The sequence below is a fragment of the Oncorhynchus tshawytscha genome, linkage group LG05 (genome assembly GCF_018296145.1).
Source record: "Oncorhynchus tshawytscha isolate Ot180627B linkage group LG05, Otsh_v2.0, whole genome shotgun sequence".
Taxonomy (NCBI): domain Eukaryota; kingdom Metazoa; phylum Chordata; class Actinopteri; order Salmoniformes; family Salmonidae; genus Oncorhynchus; species Oncorhynchus tshawytscha.
This window is the reverse complement of record NC_056433.1, coordinates 64290978-64317204: the sequence shown is the minus strand read 5'-3', so window position 1 is coordinate 64317204 and position 26227 is coordinate 64290978. Positions and strand designations below refer to the sequence as shown.

At 44.2% G+C, this 26227-nt stretch overlaps 2 protein-coding genes across 5 annotated transcripts; one reads left to right on the top strand and one right to left on the bottom strand.

Annotated features, from left to right (window-relative positions):
- Window positions 1-1181: 1181 nt before the first annotated feature.
- nek1 (NIMA-related kinase 1) lies at window positions 1182-18238 on the bottom strand. 4 transcript variants are annotated; one of them, XM_024421811.2, is made up of 35 exons: window positions 18089-18238; window positions 17363-17511; window positions 17131-17227; window positions 16627-16724; window positions 16441-16524; window positions 16276-16343; window positions 16081-16167; window positions 15458-15512; window positions 14488-14688; window positions 14280-14352; window positions 14019-14170; window positions 13715-13786; window positions 13326-13385; window positions 13194-13241; window positions 12492-12572; window positions 12136-12362; window positions 11939-12061; window positions 11683-11785; window positions 11375-11449; window positions 10409-10492; window positions 10104-10277; window positions 9830-10009; window positions 9677-9733; window positions 9299-9533; window positions 8242-8370; window positions 7974-8144; window positions 7655-7873; window positions 7422-7527; window positions 5819-5895; window positions 5512-5735; window positions 4121-4278; window positions 3651-3967; window positions 3418-3551; window positions 3175-3307; window positions 1182-2012 (listed from the first exon to the last, which is right to left on the bottom strand). In XM_024421811.2, the coding sequence occupies exons 2-35, from the start codon at window positions 17477-17479 to the stop codon at window positions 1999-2001; spliced, it is 4233 nt and encodes a 1410-aa protein (XP_024277579.1). In that variant the 5' UTR covers window positions 17480-17511; window positions 18089-18238; the 3' UTR covers window positions 1182-1998. The 4 variants fall into 4 exon arrangements, with proteins under 4 accessions (XP_024277579.1, XP_024277580.1, XP_024277583.1 ...); XM_024421812.2 differs by lacking the exon at window positions 11375-11449 and having other exon boundaries at window positions 10409-10504; XM_024421815.2 differs by lacking the exon at window positions 11375-11449.
- A 248-nt stretch (window positions 18239-18486) lies between these two features.
- On the top strand, window positions 18487-21709 carry LOC112251107 (tripartite motif-containing protein 16). Its single transcript, XM_024421818.2, has 7 exons — window positions 18487-19344; window positions 19596-19691; window positions 19835-20068; window positions 20239-20398; window positions 20600-20641; window positions 20755-20823; window positions 20936-21709. The coding sequence occupies exons 1-7, from the start codon at window positions 18751-18753 to the stop codon at window positions 21469-21471; spliced, it is 1731 nt and encodes a 576-aa protein (XP_024277586.1). The 5' UTR covers window positions 18487-18750; the 3' UTR covers window positions 21472-21709.
- Window positions 21710-26227: the final 4518 nt, after the last annotated feature.

Genomic DNA, 26227 nt, shown 5'->3' with positions numbered 1-26227 from the left:
ACGCACCCCACTACAGCCCCGTCGATGTGAATTTGGGTCATTACTGTAGTCCTCGATCATCTCCTTTGTCTTGCTCATGTTGAGGGAGAGGTTGTTGTCCTGGCACCACAATGCCAGGTCTCTGACCTCTATATAAGCTGTCTCATCGTTGTCGGTGATCAGGCCTACCAACGTTGTCGTCAGCAAACTTAATGGTGTTGGAGTCGTGCTTGGCCACGCAGTCGTAAGTGAACAGGGAGTACAGGAGGGGACTAAGCACGCACCTGAGGGGCCCCCGTGTTGAGGATCTGCGTGGCAGATGTGTTGTTGCCTACCCTTACCACCTGGGGGGCGGCCCGTCGGGAAGTTCAGGATCCAGTTGCAGAGGGAGGTGTTAAGTCCCAGGCTCCTTAGCTTATTGATGAGCTTTGTGGGCACTATGGTGTTGAACGCTAAGCTGTAGTCAATGAACCACATTCTCACATAGCTGTTCCTTTTGTCCAGGTTGTGAAAGGGCAGTGTGGAGTGCGATTGAAATTGCATCATCTGTGGATCTGTTGAGGCGGTATGCAAATTGGAGCTGGTCTAGGGTTTCTGGGATGATGGTATTGATGTGAGCCATGACCAGCCTTTCAAAGCACTTCATTGCTACCAACGTGAGTGCTGCAGGCAGTAGTCATTTAGGCAGGTTACCTTCACTTTCTTGGGCACAGGGACTATAGTGGTCCCTGTAGTCTGAGAATATTTGTTATTAGAATTTTGTCATTTAGTATGCCTTGGGTCAGGGGAAATCCACAGTAGGGTTCTCCCACTGTAGTCTGATCGCAGCTGAACAGTGGTTCCTGATGGACAGGACAACACAGGCCCCTCCTGCCCCCTTCAGTGAGAGTCAACCCTCAGAGAGTTGCCTGTAGATATGTAGGGCTCACCACATGCAGTGTCAAAGTATATTACAACATAGTGATCCTTCATACAGTGGCTGGCAAAGCTTGATTGTGCAAGAGCTACAATTATCACCAGCCACCACACACACACTTCTGAGAAAAGCGAAATAAAAAGGAATGTTTTTGAAAACGCAGCAGTCTGAAATGTAACCTTCTTAGTCCTTCTTGAGCGTAATGGATCTATGCAGAATCATCATACACAAACATGTGAAAATGCATACAGTAAAACACCAAACAAGACTTAAATCAAAACAAAGATTAGAAAAAAGCATTTATTTACAATATTTCCTTTATTATCAAATAAGAATAACGCTTTAAAATCAATATCATTACCAGTAATTTATATCTTTACAATTCTCTTAACAGAGTAACAATCTGACTTGACATAAAGCAAACAAGTAGCAGTCCCTTGCAGCTGCTACCATGCCAACATACAACATCCTTAAACAAAAAGTGATCTTCCTTTTGAGCTGAACACATATTTTGGGGTTAACGGAACAGGTAAGAAATGTGAAAATGCATTAGATAACATTTAGCTGTATGAAAAAGTAATTTAAAAAAGGAGGTCCAACGGGTTTTTATGGAAAATATGTTTTGCACGTTTATAGAAGTTGACCTGGTTTGTATTGTGAGGATGGTGACTGGGTGGTCCTAACCCCAGCATTAGGAATATCACATGTACAATCACCTGTTTGACCTTTAAATTGACCATTTAATATGGTGCTGGTCCATGAATATATTCCAACAGATACAGACAGATTTATGTTTGACGAAACCTTCCATTTAACTTTGGTTACCAGAAAGTATTTCTTGATAATGCACTTTCATATGAACATGAAGTTAAAAAAGAGTGAGTCAGGTGTTTGAAGTGGAAGTAGGAAATACAGACATCAGTGTACTAGATAGCCTATTCAATCATGCAACTGTGCCAGAGCCTGGCTCCAACCCCTCCCAGATCCATCTATGGTCCCAACCCTCCACGCAGAGAGTAGTCTACCACATGCAGTGCACCTTGGGAAGACATCAGATGGCTAGCAGATTGTCAGAAGCTGCCAGCGGCTTGGACCCATATCCCCTATTCATCATTATCTAAAAGAGGAAGAGGGGATGGAGAGAGAGAGAGAGAGATGTGAAGTTGCATGTTAAAACCAATGAGTCATTAGATAGGCTGTAGCATGAGAGAGTGGCTGAGTACACTCAGAGCCCCAGGTCAAATCAGCTTTCTTAATCTGAGGTGCTGGGCAAAAAGCTGAGCACATCACTTTTGCAGTCTTTATTACTAAATTCACATTTACATTCATCCCAAATCAGTGACCTTAAACCCTGAACACTATAAAAGGTGTGAATCTGGCACCCTACAAGACAACAACAACATTCAGCAGGATCACCCCCTTAGGCCCAACAGTCAAACACACTCCATTCAGACATGTAACCCTTTAAGAATCAATGGAGGCTCTAATCTTCAGCGACAGGTTAGACTAATTCCCATTACAGGCAGACTTCAAGCAGCAGAGTAAAAAGAGTTTGAAATCAGAAGCCTTGAGCTTCAGAGAGAAAGCCTCCTGCCTGGTTCCATTAACATTACCATCTCTGCCTAAATGGAAGGGCTTGAGTCACACATCAGATCAAATAAAAATGGATCGAAAGGGAGGGAGCAAGGCTGTTAGAGACAAACAGACCAGCACTGGACATCTACACAGAATAGAGTGGTAAGGGGGGAGAGAAAAACAAGTGTTCATTTTATCCAAGGTGTTAGAGAGAACAAAACAAAGAGAGCATAGAGATAGTCCAGAGAGCTGTCTGAAGCCTCTGCTCTCATGTCCTGGTGGAGTTCCGTTCTGTTCCATCAGACACAAATTAAACACTCCCTCTCCCCTCCCTCCCCCAGCATATGACAGCTGACTTGGCACAGGGGTGAGGCGGGGGAGTGAGGGGGAGACAGACAGAGAGTCTTTAGGGTGTGTTTCACGTCGACATAGTCCCTAAGTGTCTGAGCCCGTGGGGCGTTAGGGGAGAATAGGATTGGGCAGATTAGATTAAAGGGTTTATTGGCTCGCTCATGCAGTCTAGCTCTCTGGGAAAACCTGTTTAAGAGGGAATCAGCATACTGGCTGAACACAACAATTAATAGAAAAACACATATGGGACCGTGATTTAAACATGAGGGAAAAGAGATCCATCAAAACAAAGGGGGAATAAGAGAAGGTGGGACACACACACACACACACTCTCTAACCCTCTTGATACTAACCCTCTTGGTAGGCTCCATCAGCCATGACCAGGTGAAGGATGTTGGGGTACAGGTGCTGGTGCTCAGTCCCCAGGATGTTCAGTACCATGTCGGGGCCCATGTCGATGTTCTCATCCTCATCTTCATGAATTGCCTTTAAATGGTACAAGGACATCATTAAAATTCAATGACCATGTGTAATTGCTGTATGATAGATAATGAATGACTTCAGGAGGGTAGGGGGTAAGCAGGTCCCATCCATACCTTGATCTTGTTGTAGGCCTCTATAAAGTTCTCAAAGCCCATCTCCTGCTCCAGGTTAAACCGCAGCTCCTCCAGACGGCTGAATATGCTGTCCTGCTGTTCAGCCGCACCGTCCTCCTCCTCACCACTGTCATCTGTTGTTCACACACAATCCTATTGACAATCTGCTTCTGGCTGCATGCATTGTAGCTACAGTATTGTGCATATGGATGAAGGAAGGATTACTAATGTACCCGATTGCCATTCTTCATTGAGCTGGCTCTCACTGCTGTGGTGCTCCTCTTCTTCCAGTCCGTTGGTGAGTGTGTGTCCTGCCTCTTCATCACCTGGACTCCCATTAGAACCCTCCTCCTCATCCACAGCCATCCCGTTCAGCTCCTCATCATCTTCATCCTCAGCAGGGTTGCCGTTAAAGCCATCGCCTCCCTCTTCCTCTGGAGGACTACCAGAGTTAGAGCCAGATCCCCCCTCATCTTCCTCGCTGCGCTCCTCCTGCAGTAGTCTCTCCATGGAGGCCCTTAGCTCCCTCAAGTCATCATCCTCATACACACTGAGAGAACACAGCTCATAGTACTCATAGCACGTCATGTTTTCAAACTGCACAAAGGACGTTCCACAAAACAGAGAAGTGAAATTGGGTTTCTTTGTATTCTACAAATACTCACTGTGTGTGTGCGCATGTGTAGTGCAATGAGTATCTTACTCTTCAGTCTCTGATTGTTCATCCTCTTTGGCCTCTTCTTCCTCCATGTCCTCTATATCCAGATTGTTGTCAGGGGCAACCGCCCCGTTGGCCCCTCCTGCCTCCTGTAGAGAGCTGAACAGTCTGCTGAGGTCTGGTAGAGAGCAGGTACGCAGCATCTGAGGACAAACAGTAAAGCACCGGTCACACACCCACCATGACTAAATAAATATCACAGATGCATATTTTTAGCACCAACTTAACTTTTTTTTAAAGTTTGCAACAGGATTTGTTTTTATGCCATAAGTTAAAATTGTGCCATAAGTTAAAGTTTAAGTTAAGTTTAAGTTTATGCCATAAGTTAAAATGCCAAAATTGTAATCAAATTCCTTTTGGGGCGGCAGGGTAGCCTAGTGGTTAGAGCGGTGGACTAGTAACCAAAAGGTTGCAAGTTCAAATCCCTGAGCTGACAAGGTACAAATCTGTCGTTCTGCCCCTGAACAGGCAGTTAACCCCTAGGCAGTCATTGAAAATAAGAATTTGTTCTTAACTGACTTACCTAGTTAAATAAAGATTTTAAATTTTTTTTTAACCTGGGGCCAGTTGAGGTATCAGTTGGAGCATGTTCGAGGACATGTGTGCAGGTGTGTGTGCATGCGTGAGGCTGGCCAGTGGAGTGGCCTCTGGTATGATGACACATCAGGGATGTGGAAGAATTGCATTAATAACGCTTTGTCCAGGGAGAGCCATCGCTGAAAACACATACATGTAGGGCTCAAAGCTGGACCAGAGTACACACACAGATCAAAGGTAGAGCTCTGACACACCCATCCCTACAAACAAATAACAGGGAGCTTCGCCTGTCTCTCTCTGCACCTCTCTCCTTCGTCCCTGATGGATGTTATGAAAAATGCAGGAAGATAAATAGCCTCTCTCATCATGCCTTCTTCAGACCATGTGATTAATATGACTGGCTCTATTCCAAAGCCCTTCATTAATAAAGACGGAATCAAAACCTAAAAATACCACAGAACCTCCACATTTCTCAGACACAGGCAGAAGGGTCAGAGTACATTTCCTAAACATCCTATACAGCTGAACATCACCTTAGAGGATAGAATAAAATATCATATTAAATGGAAGGTACAGATCCTGTCATGTGATTGATATAGAATACTGTCTGGTAGAAATTAACCAGCCAATTTCATTCACCTCTGAAAGATGTTGTTTGTTCATTTTATAAAAGGAGAATATGCTCATTACTTGTGTTGTGTTGTATTATAAGAGGATGTTCAGGGTCACCATAACAGTGCGATTATGTTAATAGTTATTCATAATTATTTAGCAATTCCACATCCATTCATTCTCCTTAGTTCTTATCTCCAGTCTCCTTGAGGAGAAGTGTTGTTCACCTTTGGGTTGTTGGCATCAAACTGGCCGGTGGAGAGGCCGATGAGGAGGGCGTTGTGGTGTTTGGAGCGGAGAGGAGAGACGGAGCGTGAGCGTGAGGCTAGAGAAGAGGACGAGTCCTCCATGGACGACTGGGCTGACATAAGAACCAGAGCTGCAGTACGGCGGTGGGCCGGCGAGGAGCACAGCTTCACAAACAGAGGTTCCTCATACACAGGTGCTATACCTAGAGGGAGGGAGGGAGGGAGGGAGGGAGGTGAGTATGGGACACCAAAGGCAGTTTAGTTTTAGAAGTGTCTCTCAGCTTACCGGAGGATTCAGGTTGCTTCTCTGCTTTCTCCCCAACCTCTTTGGTATCTGCTGGTGTTACTCTGTCCTCTGGTGGCCTAATAGGAGAATCATATACAAAATCAAGACATAATTCTTGATAATTGAGTTTCATGAACATTTCTTAAAACCACTTAGATGTCAACACCCCTTAGGGGACCTGCGTGGTTCTGGTACCAGTTCCGACTGACATTTTCAATTATAAATCGATCTGGTTCCCACAGACACAGTATATTTTTGTGAAATCTAGGATGTGAAATCTGGAAACCACTTGAAGCTGGGAAGTCCCTCCTACCATTTAATTTGCTCTTCCAACTGTCCATCAACTCCTGGCTGAACCATATGTACCAACCACTGACAAAGCAAATGCCTGCAATCCTTACACCGTAGTGCAGCAGGAGAGCGTTATTTCATCACTATAGCACATTCAGAGGTCAATTTATAGCCAGTAATCTAAAATAACTCCACTTTGTTTGTCATAGATGTACAAGATGTATATGAGATTAAAGGAGAGTGAGTTCATAATTAGTTTTGGAAGCCAAGATAGAGATCTGTGTGACGTTCACAGCAGTGGGGGGGTGGATGTTTTGATCAAGAGAGACCTTGAGAAAATATGCACATTTTCTAAACACTAAACATACAAATCTTATAGTTAATGGTTTTCTAATTTGATTATACTATATTAAGAAAGCAGATGAGCAATTTCAAGCCTTATTCATACAGTTTTGTTGAATAGGAAATACGTCATAAAATATTTCATATTTGAACTGTGTACTTGAGCTTGTGTCCTCCAAAGTGACTACACCTCAGCAATTTTATCAGAAAGGTGAGATTTGAGTATGCAGCATTACTAGTTATTGTTTATGGTCCTCTCATTATAATTGCTTTTGGGAATTACGTAGATTACATTTTAGGATACATGAAGTTACATAAATTAAACACTCAATATTATGTCTAAGCGGGCCTCCCGGGTGGCGCAGTGGTCTAGGGGCTGTGCCACCAGAGACTCTGGGTTCGCGCCCAGGCTCTGTCGCAGCCGGCCGCGACCGGGAGGACCGTGGGGCGACGCACAATTGGCCCAGCGTCGCCCGGGTTAGGGAGGGTTTGGTCGGTAGGGATATCCTTGTCTCATCGCGCACCAGCGACTTCTGTGGCAGGCCGGGTGCAGTGCACGCTAACCAGGTCGCCAGACGCACGGTGTTTCCTCCGACACATTGGTGCGGCTGGCTTCCGGGTTGGATGCGCGCTGTGTTAAAGAAGCAGTGCGGCTTGGTTGGGTTGTGTTTCGGAGGACGCATGGCTTTCGACCTTCGTCTCTCCCGAGCCGTACGGGAGTTGTAGTGATGAGACAAGATAGTAACTACGAACAATTGGATACCACGAAATTGGGGAGAAAAGGGGGTAAAATTCAAAAAAATTAAATACTAATATTATGTCTAAGCTTCATTACAGTTCAAGTCACATGTTAGTCTAAAGGTACAGGTTTTTAATCCAATGTAAATCACATTAGGTCTTGATTAACTAAACCTATTCTTGGATTAGATTTCTGTAATCCAGCTCCAGTGGGGAGCCAGCAAACCCTCACCCCAGCGGCAGGGCTCGTTTCTCCCAGGCCTGCACTACTCCAGCTGGTGAATTTGAGGCCTGCTTTGGGCACTCCTCCAGGACCACTGACTCCAAGTCTGCTGGATCTGGAGAGAACAAGAGAACAACTGACTGAGTGATTTAGGTGGTGTTATATAATACACTGACTGCATGTCTCTGGATGAAGATTGCCAGTATCTGACAACCTGTATAGTATGTAACCCACTCCCTCACCCTCCATCTCTATCGGTTTGGGTGGGGTCTTTAGCATCTCTTCTAATATAGCCTGCCTCTTCTCCTGACCCGTCACGTCTACTGAGATCGTCCCCTCTTCCTGACCTTGGACCTCTGTGTTCTTAACGACAGATATCAAAGCAGGTGGGCTTGCCTCTGAATGCATCACTTCCTTAGTTCCACTCACACCAACCATCTTAGCCGTCTGATTCAAGTTGTCTGAATGGGAACCAATTAGAATCATTAGCACTTAGACGAGTCTGTACAGAATGTGGTTGGTAATGGTAAGTGTGTGTTGGTGGGTATATTAAGGACTCGCCAGTGAGTTTCTCTTCACAGATGTTGACATTCCCCAGCAGCTGGGTAAGAGGCTGAAGCTCCGCCTCCTGTAGAACTCTCAGCACCTGAGAATCCGGGCTCCGCCCCCATGCTTTTCTAGGGGCGTCGTCCTGTAGCACATCCATCCGAATGACCTCACCCACTGTCTGTTCTACAACATACACAAACAGATATCTATTAGTATACATGTAGATATAGTCTGGATGTAGGAGATATTGTGCTGGAATGCATGCATCTAGGTTATTCACCAGCGGTCCTGATACAGGTATCCTCTAGGGTTTGCTGAGCTACAGAGAGAATAGACGGAGATCCAGCCTCCCATTTCTTCCTGTCCCCACCAGAGGACGGTCTCTCCTCTGGAGACAGAGCCTGAGAGCCTGGGGAGAAAGAGAGGAAGAGAGTTGGAGCTCAGAATCAAAAGGGTGAGGGTAAGGATCCACGGTTCTTGTCAATCCAGCAATTCATACAGGTCCTAGTCCTTTCTATAGCGGTGCCTCTTCAACCTCAGGAGACTGAAGAAATTTGGCTTGTCACCAAAAGCACTCACAAACTTCTACAGATGCACAATCGAGAGCATCCTGTCGGGCTGTATCACCGCCTGGTATGGCAACTGCTCCGCCCACAACCGTAAGGCTCTCCAGAGGGTAGTGAGGTCTGCACAACGCATCACCGGGGGCAAACTACCTGCCCTCCAGGACACCTACACCACCCGATGTCACAGGAAGGCCATAAAGATCATCAAGGACAACAACCACCCGAGCCACTGCCTGTTCACCCCGCTATCATCAAGAAGGTGAGGTCAGTACAGGTGCATCAAAGCAGGGACTGAGAGACTGAAAAACTGCTTCTATTTCAAGGCCATCAGACTGTTAAAACAGCCACCACTAACATTGAGTGGCTGCTGCCAACACACTGACTCAACGCCAGCCACTTTAATAATGGGAATTGATGGAAATTGATGTAAAATATATCACTAGCCACTTTAAACAATGCTACTTAATATAATGTTTACATACCCTACATTACTCATCTCATATGTATATACTGTACTGCTGTTTTGTACCATCACTCATTCATATATCTTTATGTACATATTCTTTATCCCTTTACACTTGTGTGTATAAGGTAGTAGTTTTGGAATTGTTAGCTAGATTACTTGTTGGTTATTACTGCATTGTCGGAACTAGAAGCACAAGCATTTCGCTACACTCGCATTAACATCTGCTAACTATGTGTATGTGACAAATAAATTTGATTTGATTCTGTTTAAGAGTCCGGTTCTAGGAGACAGATGGTATAACTCACCAGTCGTTCTGATACAGGTCTCTTCTAGAGTCTGCTGGGCTACAGAGAGAATAGACGGAGCTACAGCCTCCCACTTCTTCCTGTCCCCACCAGAGGACGGTCTCTCCTCTGCGATAGGCTGGCTCTGCTGGGGGGTGGGGCATAGTTCTTCTGAGGGTGTGGCTGACACCTCCTCCTCAGGGCTCTGGGCCTTCAAGTTCTGATTCAGTCTCCGGAGAATCTCCTTCTTCTCACTCTGAAGAAATCACCAATAAAACCAAACATATAGTCACTGTCTTACTATAAACCAAAAGGCACTGCAACAAACTAGCCTCAGTGTATAATAGTAATTTTGTGAAGCAGCACTGTGCTGTATTGGAAGTTATTGACCCAACTCACCTTAATGACATCCGTTTTAGGAAAGTCATCTTTAAAAGAGCTCTGCACAGACGCAAGCTGCAGGGAGACAGACAAATGGGAGAAAGAAAGCATGTGTAATAAAAATGGAATAATGGAGGAAAATAACTGTGAAAGCTTTAAGTGTTTACTGACTGCTCCCACGTCCTTCAGAGCAGAAGTCATGGAGATGACAGGGGTGGAGGGTTTGGATGCAGGTTGGGCTCTAGCTACAACATCCTGTACAGGGAGGGAGGGGCCAGGACGAGGGGGAGGAGCTAGCTCTACTGCTACACCTCCTGCTACCATTCCCACCTTCACGCCTCGAGCTGCAAGCTGACAAAAACACACCACAATCAATGTTAGTGATTTTAATCCTACACATGCTGTACAATTGTAGCAGATGAGCTTGAGGAGTATGGGGACTTACGTGATCCTCCCAGGCTCTCTTTTCTCTCTCATAGGCCTCTCTCCTTTTTTTCTCTAGCTGCTCCTTCAACACAGCAGCACGGGCCTGCGCTTGGGCCTTCAGGGCTTCAATCTTCTTTCTCCTCAGCTCTGTCTCCTCACAGGACTCCTTGCTGTCCGAGCCATCACTGTCGTACTGGATTGATCACCCGAACAACCAGAGGATGCCGCCATTACCCGCAAACAAAAATGCCAAAACATAACAGAAGTTCAGAGGCTGATTAAAAGGATGTTATGCTGATGTGTTCTAAAAGGGTGGAAGGATACCTTCACTCCTCTGAGGCGTGCTTTGATCTGCTGTCTCTCATTGAAGTTCTGTAGCCTGATCTGCCTCAGCCGGGACAGGTACTCCTGAGAACATAACTGCAGAAGTTATACTAACATACAAACAAAGAGTTCACATATTGCTAAGAGGCTACAGCACAGATCAGACTCACACAGGTTACACATCATTTGACACAAAGCTATACAACATACACAAACAGATGACAAAATAATCCACTAAAATGGTTTCCTATAACAAATGACATGTAAGAACCGACGTAAAAGCAGTCATCCACATACTTGATACTGCAAGAAAGACACTGGTGTAATATATAAAAACAAAGCTTGGGTTACTCAAACACCTAAAAAGGAGGTTACTTGAGATTCATTTATTCCATTAAAAAAAAATGCTCAAAAAAAGGGACAACATATAATGTGCACAAAAATATGTTATGGAAAGGGGATAAAAAGCGATTACTGGTGCACCAAATGTATGAGGTCTGAATCACACTTGTGCATTGACACACACACCTGGTGACACAGTACATGCAATACAGGGAGTCGGACACTGGGAGGTGCTGCTGGGTGACTTTGACTGCAGAGTTACAGGAATAATCCAATCAAAAAAATATACAGTCCCAAAATATTAAGAAAGTCAGCAATCAGGTTTTCAAGAGTGTTTTGCATCATGATGATGTGGCAAGTGACAACTTGCTTTTTGAAAGCCCATCTTGAAAACTTGATTGCTGACATGCAAAACATTTTGGGACTGTATCAACAGTCGATTAATGAACAAAATACAAAAAGATAGATTTTAAGTGGATTATTCCTTTAAGGGGATGTGTCTGAGTGTAGTGTCATGCAGACACAACTGAAGAGGGCAAGCCAAACCCAGGCATGTTGTTATGAGTGAGGGATCAGATGGGGTGAGGCCGGCTGGACATCCAGAGCTGAGAGCTGGGCTCCTACCTCCTCCTCTTTGTTGGGTTTGGGCCTGCTGTAGCTGGACCGACCATAGATGGCTGCCAGGTTTTGCCGGGCACCCTGTTCACCGTTCAATTCAACCACATTTCACATGTATAAAAATGTGCTGCATTTTGTCCAAACTCCGGTAAGCATGCAATTCAACCTTGATTCCAGATCGACACTTTGGTTATTAACCATGACCATACAACAACCCCGTTATCTTTTGTGAGAACTTAACAGACTTTATAGAGCCATCCTATTGTTCAGTGAGCAGAAGTATAGAAATGGGGGGCAGGAAGGAGAAAACGTACCAGCTGTCCCTCAGCGCGGACCTTGTTCAGCATGGCATCTCTCTTACGCTGCAGAAACTCCTGAACCTGATTGGCCCGTTCAGCTGCTGCGTGACCCCGTTGCCTGGAGACAGTTGGAGAGGAAGTTATTTAATTGACTTAGTATTGATACAACGTAAGGAATAACTAATAAATATGATCCAATATCAAGCAAAGCTTTACTGCCAGTCAGAGACAGAGTAATGTTTTCTAGAATGGTTTGAGACCAACCACGGACCTGCTAACATGGGTTTGTTTGGTGACATACTCTAGCCTCCGTAGCTCTCTCTTCACCACATCAGGGTCTGGGAGACGAGCAGGGCCATTGGGCAGCACTGAGCTGGCAGCAGCTGGCACACCCCTTACACATACAAAACAACACAATCAGTCACCTGAGTCAATAAATTACCCAAAGGAAATGATGGCTGAACCCACCTAACAGGAGTGTCTCCTCCTGCTGTGAATCCCTCTCTGGCACCCTCTTTGGGCTGAGGTTTGGCCAGCTGGTCCAGAGCAGCATGGTAGTGTTCATACGGGCCCCTGCTAGGGGAGAGCGGGGCAGGGCCTGAGGTGGGGCCCTGGACAGGACATGGAGCAGGAAGCAGGGGCTCTGGGACAGGAGCTGCAAACCCAGCCATCATACCACCACCTCCTACAAAACACTGGGGACAGATAAGACTGTGCGTTAGAGAGGAAAAGCTTTGATTGATGATAAAACATCTCCAGTGTAGTGAGACTAATGAAGTGAAACCACAGTAGATGATGATGATGATGGGGGGGTCATTCTGTACCTTCCTCTCTGGACTGCTGCCTCCACTAGAGCTCAGGACGTGCCTCCAGCCCTGCTCTCGAGCTCGGTTGATCCGGTTTATCTGGGGGTCAAAGTTCACTAGTCACTATAAGCATTACATGAAATGCTTAAGTTTGATCGTCACTACTGCAATGTCATAATGTTACATAGTGTAAATAACTACTGTTTACAGTTATACTACCCCCACTGTCAAGGAAGGCCCTAAAAATGGTCAAAAGACTCCAGCCACCCAAGTCAGAGACTGTTCTCTCTGCTGCCGCATGGTAAGCAGTACCGATGCACCAAGTCTGGAACCAACAGGACCCTGAACAGCTTCCACCATCAAGTCATAAGACTGCTAAATAGTTAACCAAATAGCTACCTAGACTTTCTGCAATGGCCACCTTTTGACTCATCACATACGCTGCTGCTATTGCTTATTAGCTATCCTGTTGACTAGTCACTTTATCCATATGTACCCGTCTACTTCAATTACCTCATACACCTGCACATCGACTCAGTACTGGTGTTCCCTGTATATAGCCAAGTTATCTTTACTCATTGTGTAGTTATTCCTTGTGTTGTTATTTTTTCTATTATTTTTCTCTCTGCATTGTTGTGGGGCCCGTAAGTAAGCACTTCACTGTTAGTGTACAACTGTTGTTTACGAAGCACGTGGCAAATAACATTCAATTTGACTCACCTTTTCCCGCTCATATCTCTTCATCTGTCCAGCCTTCAACAGAAACATCTGAAGAACAAATAAAGATGAACAATCTGAAGTTTCATATTTCAGATGTAATACAGTATATCAAATGCTAGACACCCAGCTGACCTGCTCCCTCTGTTTCCTCTCTTTCTCAATCAGCTCCATCCTTTTCTTCCTGGCACCTTCCTGTAGTGTAAACACAATAGTCAACATGAAACCACGAACTTACTAAGACGCAAGAGGTTCACTGCTATAGAACAGGTATACAAGGAGGGGGGAAAAAGAGCACTCCTTAGGCAGGTTAGGAGAAAGAGGGGTGTAGAAGAGGGAGGGCTATTCAAACTGTCTGGAAGAGGAGAAGTGGGGGGCTGCACTCTGTTTGGATGAGTGATGATGAGGAAGAAAAAAGGATGTACGTCAGGAGGGAACTTTATGTGGGTGGGGTAATGGAAGGAAGAAAAGGAGATGCAGGGGTTAATACAGGTTACAGGAGGCGCTCTCTCTGTTGTAGCTACCTCATATTTCCTCCTCTCTTCCTCCACTCGACTCACTCTCCTCTGGGGTACTGCTGGGAGGGGGACGGGGGCCTGAGCAACATATAACACTGGGGTTCAGACTCAGAGGACACACACACACACACACACGCCCATCCATGTCCCACTGAGGTGTAACATGACAGACATCTTCATAACACACATTCATAACCAATATGAATAGATCTGTCTCAGTGGAGGGGCAGTAGACAACGATGCACAGCCAGTATAGGATCATCCTGTTGAGAAGGCTGAAAGACGCCACTGGCTCTCTTCCAGTACTAACCATCTTGTGTTTGACGGCTGGTTTCCACTCTGCAGGTTTCATGGCTGCATCTGAGGCTTTCCTGACATTTAAAGGCACTCCATATTTGGCGGCTGGTTTGGTGATCTTCTGGGCTGGAGTTACAGGCATGGGAGCAGGGGCGCGACGCTTGGCTAGAGGGTAAGAAAGATACTACATTACAAAGTTGAGGTTCTTGGTGTAAGAGTGAGGCATGTGTATTCATTCAAATGTGTTAGCATTTTATGTGGTGTGTGTGTTTACCTGATGCCGCCTGCGCCACACCTGCTTTAGGCTGCTTGTGGAGGAAGCTATGGCTGAATTCCTGAGCGATAATCTGAATGGGAGAAAACCAAATGTCATATTGTTGTGCTGAAAAGACTAGATTCACAGTGTGTGTATCATACTGTCAAAGGGCTAACAGTCCCTGGGACCTTGTGTGTGTGTGTGTGTGTGTGTGTATGTATCCTACCTCTGGGGTGAGGAACCTGAAGATTCTGTGGGAGAGGAAGGGTTTGTCGAGGATAGAGCTGACAGAGGGTCTCTCCCGGGGGTTGCGTCTGAACAGCTGGCCCATGAGAGAGCGAAGGTCCTGGGAGTAGTGTATCGACACAGGGGGGTACGAGCCCCGGATGATCTTCAGAACCAGGTTCTTCATATTACCTGCCTCAAACTAAGAGGGAACACACACGGTATACTTCCTTAATAACTAAAATAGCAAGCCAGACACAACCAAAGGGAATGACTGATTACACGAATGGCCTTTTCTGACATTATGAATAGTGGTTCTGTGTGGCTCAGCTGGTAGAGTATGGTGCTTGCAATGCTAGGGTTATAGGTTTGATTCCCACAAGGGACCAGTACAAAAGTCTGAAAATGTGTGCACTCACTAATGTAAGTTGAAATCAAATCAAATTTGATTTGTCACATACACATATTTAGCAGATGTTATTGCAGGTGTAGTGAAATGCTTGTGTTTCTAGCTCCAACAGTGCAGTAATATCTAACAAGCAATTAACAATTTCACAACATATACACACAAATCTAAAGTAAAGGAATGGAATTAAGAATATATAAATATTAGGCGAGCAATGTCAGAGCGGCATAGACTTAGATACAGTAGAATAGAATACATATGAGATGTAATGCAGAATATGTAAACATTCTTAAAGTGACTGGCGCTTTGGATAAGATTGTCTCCTTAATAACTCAAAATGTATAAATGTAATTAATATTATTAGACCTTTTTAGAATTAAACAGACCACGTGCTCAGCAGATATGATCAGCCATTAAAAAAGACTATCTGAAACACAACTGACTCCAGAGAGAATCATCATGCATTTATATATGGGAGAGAGTGAGCGTTCATATTGTGCCTGCCCCAGGTTCACTCTGTAACTGACTTTAAGACACACCTAAACACACACACACAAATACTTACTGCATGCTTTAGCGTGCACATTTCATACAGGACACACCCCAGGGCCCAAACATCACTGGAGGAGTGAAAGGGAAAGAAAGAGAGAATACAGATGGAGAGAGGAGGGATAAGTTCTCTGGGATTGGTACATTACATTCTTGCTCACACAGTATTGCACATACATTATTGCTAAAGATGCTTTTCTACACATTAGCTAACGTGGAAAGAAAGGCACTCCTGTTAACAAGAAGACAACCATAGGCTGCTGTAGTGTGAGGCTGCATGCTACAGTTCATTAAGACAAATACAGACTCATGTAACTGAGGTTGATTAGATTACATTATGCATATTTAAATAGGTTAGAATCAATACAGGTGTCCTGCCCAGGACTCTGGATGTACACCAGCCAGGAAGTTGACTCCATAAAGGCTATACATGACACCATTACATAATCATAGTGGTGTAGCCAATGACTCAATGACTCTGCATTATTCTGAGTGTGTGTGACAAATTAAATGATTCAACTCTGCACCTTTTTAAATGGTGGTTACAAACTCACATTGACATGCACAAAGAGAGAATCCTAAAAGTTCACATCCCATCATGAGACAATGCCCCCTCAACCAGATATGGGTGCAGGTTACCTTTTGTTGTTGTACGGTTTGTTTTCACAAATCTCAGGTGACAGGTAGTATGGCGTCCCGATACATGTCCTGGCTAGCTCCACAGTACTGAGAAAGAGGATTGTGGAGTTACTGAAATGGAGATGAACATTGCAAAGAAGTTGCCCCCTTTTCACTAAACAGGGGACAGATTCTTTAGTATGTTGTATGACTCACCTATTCAGCACCCTGGCAATCCCAAAGTCTCCTAGCTGTATGGTTCCATCTTTGGTCAGAAATATGTTCTAAAAGTTCCAAACCATATAAGTATGATGAGTAATGTGTACTACAGTATGCCACAAAATTCAGGGGTGGAAGCTGTTCCTCTAACTTCTTATTTACCTGTGATTTGATGTCTCTGTGGAGGATCTTACGGTCATGTACATGCTTCAAGGCGAGGCATATCTGCACCAACCAATCCAGGATCTATAAAGATACAGACAGAGTCAAACGCATGTTCATAACATCCATCCATCCATGACAAAAATCTGTCTGTGGGGGCATTTTCACCTGCCTCTTATGTTTTACCTGCTCCTCAGGGAACTGCACTCCTTTCTGAGAGTTGATTGTCTTGAATAGGTCTCCTCCCTCACAGTAATCCATTACGATGTACAGACATCCACACTCTAGAAAACACACAGAGAGAAAGCATTGGTTCAACCAACCTGTCTGTGTTACACTGTGCTAGAAGACACATAAACCTAATTATTAGATCTCCCTGGCCAGGCTGAAGTTAAACACACACTACAGGATTGAATCCGGAGGGAGAGGTCTGTCTAGCTCTAGTTTCATTAATGAGCCAGACAGATAATCTACTTATTTTCTGGAAGCTGCTGCCAAGTCTCACACATCAACTGAGATTGATCACGTTGCTTCATCAGAAATCACACCACAGGTGAAGGGCTCTGTATATTACAACCCTAAAGTCTCAAGGAAATTGATATAGGCATAGAGGCATTCTGGCCATCACTGCTGACTATTGACCTCTGAACTCGGGTCACTGGACTGCATGGTGCACAGGTTGTTGTTTACCTTCAAAGGACTCTTTGTACTGGACGATGTTGGGATGGCTCATGTTGGCCAGAACAGCCACTTCTTTACGGGACTCCTGTCTCTCTTTACTAGACATCTGCCATAGAAAGTGAGACAAATGGAGAGGAAAAGGAAGACATTGATAATATCATATTATGGGTGAAATATAATTTCCATAACATCATGTAGGGCTAAATGGTAATTATGTCATATACGGTTCTCTGTGGCTTACCCGGGAGATGCCAATCTCTTTGATGACATACTGTTTTCCATCCTCCCTGGATTTGACGAGAATTGCCTTCCCGAAGGAGCCCTCCCCAATCTTCCTCACCTTTTCATATTTATCCATGTCTCTGAAACAGATGACTCCTCATTCTGGGGCTGGTAGGACACAAAAACACACCGTTTTTTTACTCACCACCAAAAGTATGTGGTCACATGGAACGTTTTCAGAAGAGCTACCTTTGGGCTACTGTACTATTCTATAAATCACTGTAAGGATATATGGGCTGCCTGCTTTGTATTCGTTGTCCATTATTGATGTTGATGATGTTGATTCAAGGAGTAGAGTGTAGTGGTGCAGGTGTAGTAAGTTTCCATCATTTAAAGCTTACCTCATTAATACAAATTTACACGAGACCCTCTGTGTTTACCCCACCCGCCCCCGCCCCAAAATACATCTTTTGGTCTTTATTTTGATCGAATGCTGTCAATGTTGGGCTACATTATCATGAACTGTTCTCATTCCCATGCTATGATAAGGATGGGCCTGCTGGACAGTGCTAGTAGCTAGCTAGTTGACAGCCTGGCACCTAGCTAGTATGAGGCTGAGGATGATAGCTCTCAAAAACACAAGCCATACATTTGAATGAGAGTTTGACAGCCACTAAAAAGGCTCCGTTGTCAGTCTGTCAACACACGCTTTGAAATCGTAGAAATTTAGCTCAAATGTACTTACCACTAAGATATTTGATGCATCGTATCAGAGATCTCCGTACTGCTACAAAATGCCCCTTGCGCTCTCTATCTAACTACAGTGGTGCAATGCTTTCGTTTCATTGGTCGACTCCACAAAATTCCCGTTCCTAGCGGCTAATAAAACAGTCAATCAAAAAGTAAGCCGGAGAACTGGGTCGTCACTAGTTACCATATCCACAAAGTCCTAAAAACCCGCCTATTGCCAAAATGTATCTTTTTTAAATCTGATTTTAAAACTATCCCTAAACCTAAAATTAACCACACTGCTAACCTTATGCCTAGCCCTAACCTTAAATTAAGACCAAAAAGCAAATGTTTGTTTTCATGAGTTTTTACGATTTAAACCCTTTTATAATTTTGACTTTGTGGTTGTGCTATCTAGTGGAAAATGGTGTACAGGCTTTGTATGTGAGTTTGTTGAAGTGGACGTTCTCCGTAGCAACCATAAGGCGCAAAGGAAAATAGTACTGTAGTTAGCTTCTCTGAGAGAAAAGAAACTATCTTTCACGCCCCAGTTGGAGATCTTGATAAAACCACACCCCTCAGCGGTATAATTTTTCAAAACCAATTGGAATTCAGATAGTTGCACTTCCCCTCGTACCAGCCCGGACACACATTACATACATTATTCTCGGCCACAAAATGGCTGAGTCGTATGCATTATTTGGGGAAGACCAATTCTCTTGTTCAATCTGTCTGGATCTACTGAAGAACCCTGTGACCATTCCTTGTGGACACAGTTACTGCATGGGCTGTATAAAGGACTATTGGGATCTAAATGACCGCATGGGTGTCTACGCCTGCCCTCAGTGCCGACAGACCTTCACCCCAAGGCCTGCTCTGAGCAAAAATACCATGTTTGCAGAGGTAGTGGAAAGACTGAAGAAGATTGAAGAGTTCCAAGCTGACCCTCACGTTCCTTGTTATGCTAAACCAGGGGATATTGAGTGTGATGTCTGTGTTGGGAGAAAACAGAAAGCCATTAAGTCTTGTCTTCTGTGTCTGGCCTCATACTGTGAAACACACCTCAAGCTTCATGACAAACTCAACCCTGGAAAACGACACACACTTGTGGAAGCCTCCATACAGCTTCAGGAGAAGATCTGCTCTCAGCATGACAAACTACTGGAAGTTTACTGCCGTACTGATCAACGTTGTATCTGTTATGAGTGTTTGATGGGTGTACACAAAGGCCACGAAACAGTTTCAGCTGCAGCTGAAGGCACTGCAAAACAGGTATGCTGTTTTTACATGTTGTGTATGAAAATGTATGTGGAATAAAATTGCTGAATTTAAACTGCAGTTTATGCATCAGTATCAACACTAACAAGGAAAGGACTTTGAGTCTGAAGTACACACAGCTATCAAACCAGTAAAGAATAAACAGTCCACCCTTACTGTTTAAAGTGCCATTACAGTTAATAAAGTTTATGCCCTCTGATTCCAATCACATGCACCTTTTACTCATGAGTGTTTTGATTCTACAGAAAGAACTGAAGGAGACACACAGGAAATACAAGCAAATAATTGCCAGGAAAGAGAATGAACTATTGTGGTTGAAGCAGGCCATGAGGTCTCTCACAGTGAGTATTAATGAGAGAACTACAACAGCTGACAACTCAAACTCTGCTCCAATTATCTGATAAATTCAGTGTTCAGAGCTGCGTGTCGGGCCTGATTCAAATTGAGACTGCTCCTTTCTCTGTCTGTGTGTGTGTCCCAACAGTACTCCGCACAGATAGCCGTGGAAGACAGTGACAAGGTCTTTACTGAAATAATCTGCTCTGTTGAGAAGTGGTACTCTGATGTGAAAAGACTGATCAGATCACAGGAGAAGGCTGCTGTTGGCCCGGCTGAGGAGCAGATTGACCAACTGCAAAGGGAGATTTTAGAGCTGAGGAGGAGAGATACTGAGCTTGAGCAGTTGTCAAAAACAGAGGATTTTATTATTTTCCTCCAGGTAATATTGGCATTAACAAGACTCCTGGGTGCGATGACTCTTGTAACAAATTATGATTTTGGGCCCAAATTCACACGGAATGCCCCTGGTACTTTCTTCCACTTTGAATCTGACAGGACTCAGGACCCAACTTGAATATGAAGATTGTGTGTGTGTGTGTGTGTCTTTAGAGATGTCAATCTGTCCCAGCCCTCCCTGGATATGGAGACACATCCAGCATCAATGTGAGTCAGCAAGTCTCTTTTGAAGGTGTGAAGAAAACTGTGGCTGAGCTGAAACAGCGATTGGAGGACTTCTGCGAAGGGGCCTTTGCAAACATCTCTAAAAAAGGTTTGCAACAAACCAGACTTGTCAAATCCCTTGTTACATTCAAACCATCTCCACTGACAAATCTATAGCTTTCATTTATTTAATTGAGTAAAAATAATAATACAAAAGTAATAAACATGACCTTCTGTATACATATCTGAATCTGTATAGAATTACTCTACATTGCTATACTCACTAGGTCTATATCTCTGTTTCCCACAGTACAGGATATTCATATTCTGCAGGCATCAAAGCCTTGTCCACGTGAGTCCATTTTCACCATACATTTACACAAAAATCCCATCAGCACAATCACAGCTGAGCTTGAGACCATGTAACATTATTTATTGTAGTTAATTATTTCTGTATCCCTCTAGCTCTACCCCAGGTAACAGACAAGTGTGTGGAGAGTAAAGAACCAACAACAAGAGAGGAGTTTTTGAAATGTAAGTACAGTATAGACAGACAGACACAGATCAGGTTGTTTTGTACTGGGACAGACAGACAGAGAATAGGTCATTTTGTTCTGGTTCATCATATCTGCTTTCTCTCCATCAGATGCCTGTCAGCTCACATTGGACCAAAACACTGCACATAAAAACCTCCTTCTCTCTAGGGACAACAAAGTGGCTGGATGGAATGATTTTGCACTGCCTTATCCTGACCACCCAGATAGATTTGATAACATGCCTGTGGTAATGTGCAGAGAGGCTTTGACAGGGCGCTGTTACTGGGAGGTTGAATGGGATGGAATACAGGCTATCATAGCTGTATCATATAAAGGGATAAACAGGAAAAAAAAACTCAGCCCCCCTGATGCATTCTCCAAATTTCTAGAATTTTATGAACAATCCTGGAGTTTGGACTGGAATATAGCCCAAGTCTGTGAGAATAAGAAAAAGATTCAACTAACTGCTTGGTCCTCTAGGAGAATAGGACTGTTCTTGGATCACAAGGCAGGAACTCTAGCATTTTACAACATTGCTGATAAAATGACCCTCATCTATAGAGTAAAAACAACATTCACTCAACCACTCTATCCTGCTTTCTGGATCAAAATACAGTCCAAAATAAAATTGTGCCCCCTGAAATAAATTTAAATGGCTGATTACAACACAATCCATTTGCAGAGTAGGGCAAGGCAGAAGGAGTAGTTTACATGTATCTTCAAACTGTTTATTGTACATTGAGAAAAATATGGGAATTGTGTATAATGTGCATTTAAAAAAAACTGCATTCCACCAAGTATACAAATGATTTTATGAATAAAGTGGTAATTGTATATACTACCTACTTTTATGCAATAATGAAATAAATAAATCAATATGCTAACAGCTGTGTCAATGTTTCCTTTAAGAAATGTAATATTTGGAAGGATTTATTAGGCCTATATTGTCAGACTTATACAACATTGATTATAATTCTTAATCTATTTATAAAACATATCTTCCAATGTGGTACAGAGTTGTTGAGAACTGATGATATATTAGGCAACTCACAGTAACATGAAAATCCCAGCATCTCACACACTAGACCGGTAGTAGTCCATGATATACAGTAACATGAAAATCCCAGCATCTCACACAAATAGTTGAGAAGGATCTTCCACAACTGGCTCACATTAAACGACACGTCCATTACACTCTGTCAGCAAAAGTGAAAACTAACAAACCAATGTCCAATGCAGTGTAGTTCATTTATAAAATCCTAAAGATGCAAAGAATGATGCACAACAAAAATATATTTTGGTTTCCAACACCACCGACTCTGACACAGGTGGCCATGAGGTGGGGTTAAGATGGCGGACAGGAAAAAAAGGAGAAAAGTGGAACATAAACTCAGCAAAAAAAGAAACGTCCCATTTTCAGGACCCTGTCTTTCAAAGATAATTCGTAAAAATCCATATAACTTCACAGATCTTCATTGTAAAGGGTTTAAACACTGTTTCCCATGATTGTTCAATGAACCATAAACAATTAATGAACATGCATCTGTGGAACGGTCGTTAAGACACTAACAGCTTACAGACGGTAGGCAATAAAGGTCACAGTTATGAAAACTTAGGACACTAAAGAGGCCCTTCTACTGACTGAAAAACACCAAAAGAAAGATGCCCAGGGTCCCTGCTCATCTGTGTGACCATGCCTTAGGCATGCTGCAAGGAGGCATGAGGACTGCAGATGTGGTCAGGGACATTAATTGCAATGTCCGTATTGTAAGACAGCGCTACAGGGAGACAGGACGGACAGCTGATCGTCCTCGCAGTGGCAGACCACATGTAACAACACCTGCACAGGATCGGTACATCCGAACATCACACCTGCGGGACAGGTACAGGACGGCAACAACAACTGCCCGAGTTACACCAGGAATGCACAAGCCCTCCATCAGTGCTCAGACTGTCCGCAACAGGCTGAGAGAGGCTGGACTGAGTGCTTGTAGGCCTGTTGTAAGGCAGGTCCTCACCAGACATCCCCAGCAATCACCAGACATCACCGGCAACAACGTCTCCTATGGGCACAAACCCACCGTCGCTGGACCAGACAGGACTGGCAAAAAGTGCTCTTCACTGACGAGTCGCGGTTTTGTCTCACCAGGGATGATGGTCAGATTCGCATTTATGATCGAAGGAATGAGCGTTACACCGAGGCCTGTACTCTGGAGCGGGATCGATTTGGAGGTGTAGGGTACGTCATGGTCTGGGGCGGTGTGTCACAGCATCTTCGGACTGAGCTTGTTGTCATTGCAGATCATCTCAATGCTGTGCGTTACAGGGAAGACATCCTCCTCCCTCATGTGGTACCCTTCCTGCAGGCTCATCCTGACATGACCCTCCAGCATGACAATGCCACCAGCCATACTGCTCGTTCTGTGCATGATTTCCTGCAAGACAGGAATGTCAGTGCTCTGCCATGGCCAGCGAAGAGCCCGGATTTCAATCCCATTGAGCACGTCTGGGACCTGTTGGATCGGAGGGTGAGGGCCATTCCCCACAGAAATGTCCGGGAACTTGCAGGTTCCTTGGTGGAAGAGTGGGGTAACATCTCAAGAACTGGCAAATCTGGTGCAGTCCATCAGGAGGAGATGCACTGCAGTACTTAATGCAGCTGGTGGCCACACCAGATACTGACTGTTACTTTTGATTTTGACCCCCTCTTTGTTCAGGGACACATTATTCCATTTATGTTAGTCACATGTCTGTGGAACTTGTTCAGTTCATTTCTTAGTTGTTGAATCTTATGTTCATACAAATATTTTGACGTTAAGTTTGCTGAAAATAAGCGTCGTTGACAGTGTGAGGACGTTTGTTTTTTTGCTGAGTTTATAAGTAAATATGGAATGGGGAACGCACAAGCCTTCTGGAACATCTGATCAAGGGGAAGATGGTTGGACAGGACCAAAAGGAGAAAAGTGGAACATGGTTTGAGTGAATATGGAGTGGTGGATCACACAGAGCTTTTGGAAGAGTCACAGAAGGAAACTGAACATGACGAGAGTGAGGATGAATTAACTGCGGTGGCAGGTGTTTGAGCCTCATTCTGATGATGACAAAGATGATTCTGGCCCAGTGGAAGTGAGATTTTTGGAGAGAATGGATCCTTGCCTTCTGGCAGATCCATATGTGGTGTCAGTTTGGATGGTGAAGAGGTTGGCGAATGTTGGGTTGGTGAAAGTGACCTGAAGTGGAATTGTGTCGATTTTTTGCGTTTCTGCTGTCCAGAGAGAGTGTGCGCTCCGCACCACACGACTGGGGACAAGAAATGTGACTTGCTTTCCTCTCCGGAGTAGGGCGCAGTTGGAGTGTTACGGTGGATTTGGAAAGTATTCAGACCCCTTGACTTTTTCCACATTTTGTTACGTTACAGCTTTATTCTAGAATGGATTAAATAGTTTATTTCGCTCATCAATCTACACACAATACCCCATAATGACAAGGCAAAACCAGATTTTTTAAAATGTTAAAAAATGTTTTTTAAATAAATGTAAATATTACATTTACATAAGTTTTCAAATCAAATCAAATTTTATTTGTCACATGCGGAATCCAACAGGTGTAGACCTTGTGGTGAAATGCTTACTTATAAGCCCTGAACCAACAATGGAGTTCAAGAAATAGAGTTAAGAAAATATTTACTAAATAAACTAAAGTAAAAAGTTAACACAATAAAATTCCATAACAATAACGTGGCTATATACTGGGGGTACTGGTACCGACTCAATGTGCGGGGGTACACGTTAGTTGAGGTAGTTTGTACATTTAAGTTGTGGTAAAGCATAGATAATAAACAGTGAGTAGCAGCAGTGTGTAGAAACAAAGGGGAAGGGGGATCAATAAAATAGGCTTGGTGGCCATTAGATTAATTGTTCAGCAGTTTTATAGCTTGGGGGTAGAAACTGTTAAGGAGCCTTTTGGACCTTGACTTGGCGCTCCGTTACCACTTGGCAAGCAGTAGCAGAGAGAACAGTCTATGACATGGGTGACTGGAGTCTTAGAGACTGTTTTGGGCCTTCCTCTGACACCACCTAGTATATAGGCCCTGGATGGCAGGAAGTTTGGTCCCAGTGATGTATTGGGCCGTACGCACTACCCTCTGTAGCTCCTTACGGTCGGATGCCGAGCAGTTGCCATACCAGGCAGTGATGCAACCGGTCACGATGCTCTCGATGAGGCAGCTGTAGAACTTTTTGAGGATCTGGGGACCCAGATTTTCAGACCCTTTACTCAGTACTTTTTTGAAGCACCTTTGGCAGCGATTACAGCCTCAAGTCTACTTGGGTATGATGTTACAAGCTTGGCACACCTGTATTTTGGGAATTTCTCCCATTCTTCTCTGCAAATCAGCTCAAGTTCTGTCAGGTTGGATGGGGAGTGTCGCTGCACAGCTATTTTCAGGTCTCTCCAGAGAAGTTAGGTTGGGTTCAAGTCCAGGCTCTGGTTGGGCCAATCAAGGATATTCAGAGACTTGTCCCGAAGCCACTTCTGCGTTGTCTTGGCTGTGTGCTTATGGTCGTTGTCCTGTTGGTCGTTGTCCTGTGAACCTTCGCCCCAGTCTGAGGTCCTGAGCAGGTTTTCATAATGGATCTCTGTGTACTTTGCTCTGTTAATCTTTCCCTCAATCTTGACTAGTCTCCCAGTCCCTGCTGCTGAAAAACATCCCCATAGCATGTTGGCCAGGTGATGAGTGGTGCCTGGTTTCCTCCAAATGTGGTGCTTGGCATTCAGGCCAAAGAGTTCAATCTTGGTTTCATCAGACCAGAGAATCTTGTTTCTTGTGGTTCGAGAGTGTTTTATGTGCCTTTTGGCAAACTCCAAGCAGGCTGTCATGTGCCTTTTACTGAGGAGTGGCTTCCGTCGAGCCACTCTACCATAAATTCCCGAAGGATCTCCTTTTTCCACAAACGAACTCTAGAGCTCTGTCAGAGTGACCATCCGGTTCTTGGTCACCTCCCTGACAAAGGCCCTTCTCCCTCAATTGCTCAGTTTGGCAAGGCGGCCGGCTCTAGGTAGAGTCTTGGTGGTTCCAAACTTCTTCCATTTAGGAGGCCACTGTGTTCTTGGGTATCTTCAATGGTGAAGACATTTTTTGGTTTCCTTTCCCCAGATCTGTGCCTCGACACAATCCTGTCTCAGAGCTCGACTGACAATGCCTTCTACCTCATGGCTTGGTTTTTGCTGTGACATACACTGTCAACTACGGGACCGTATATAGACAGGTGTGTGCCTTCCCAAATCATGTCCAATCAATTGAATTTACAACAAGTGGATTCCAAAGTTGTAGAATCATCTACATGATCAATGGAAACAGGATGCACCTGAGCTCAATTTCGAGTCTCATAGCAAAGGGTCTG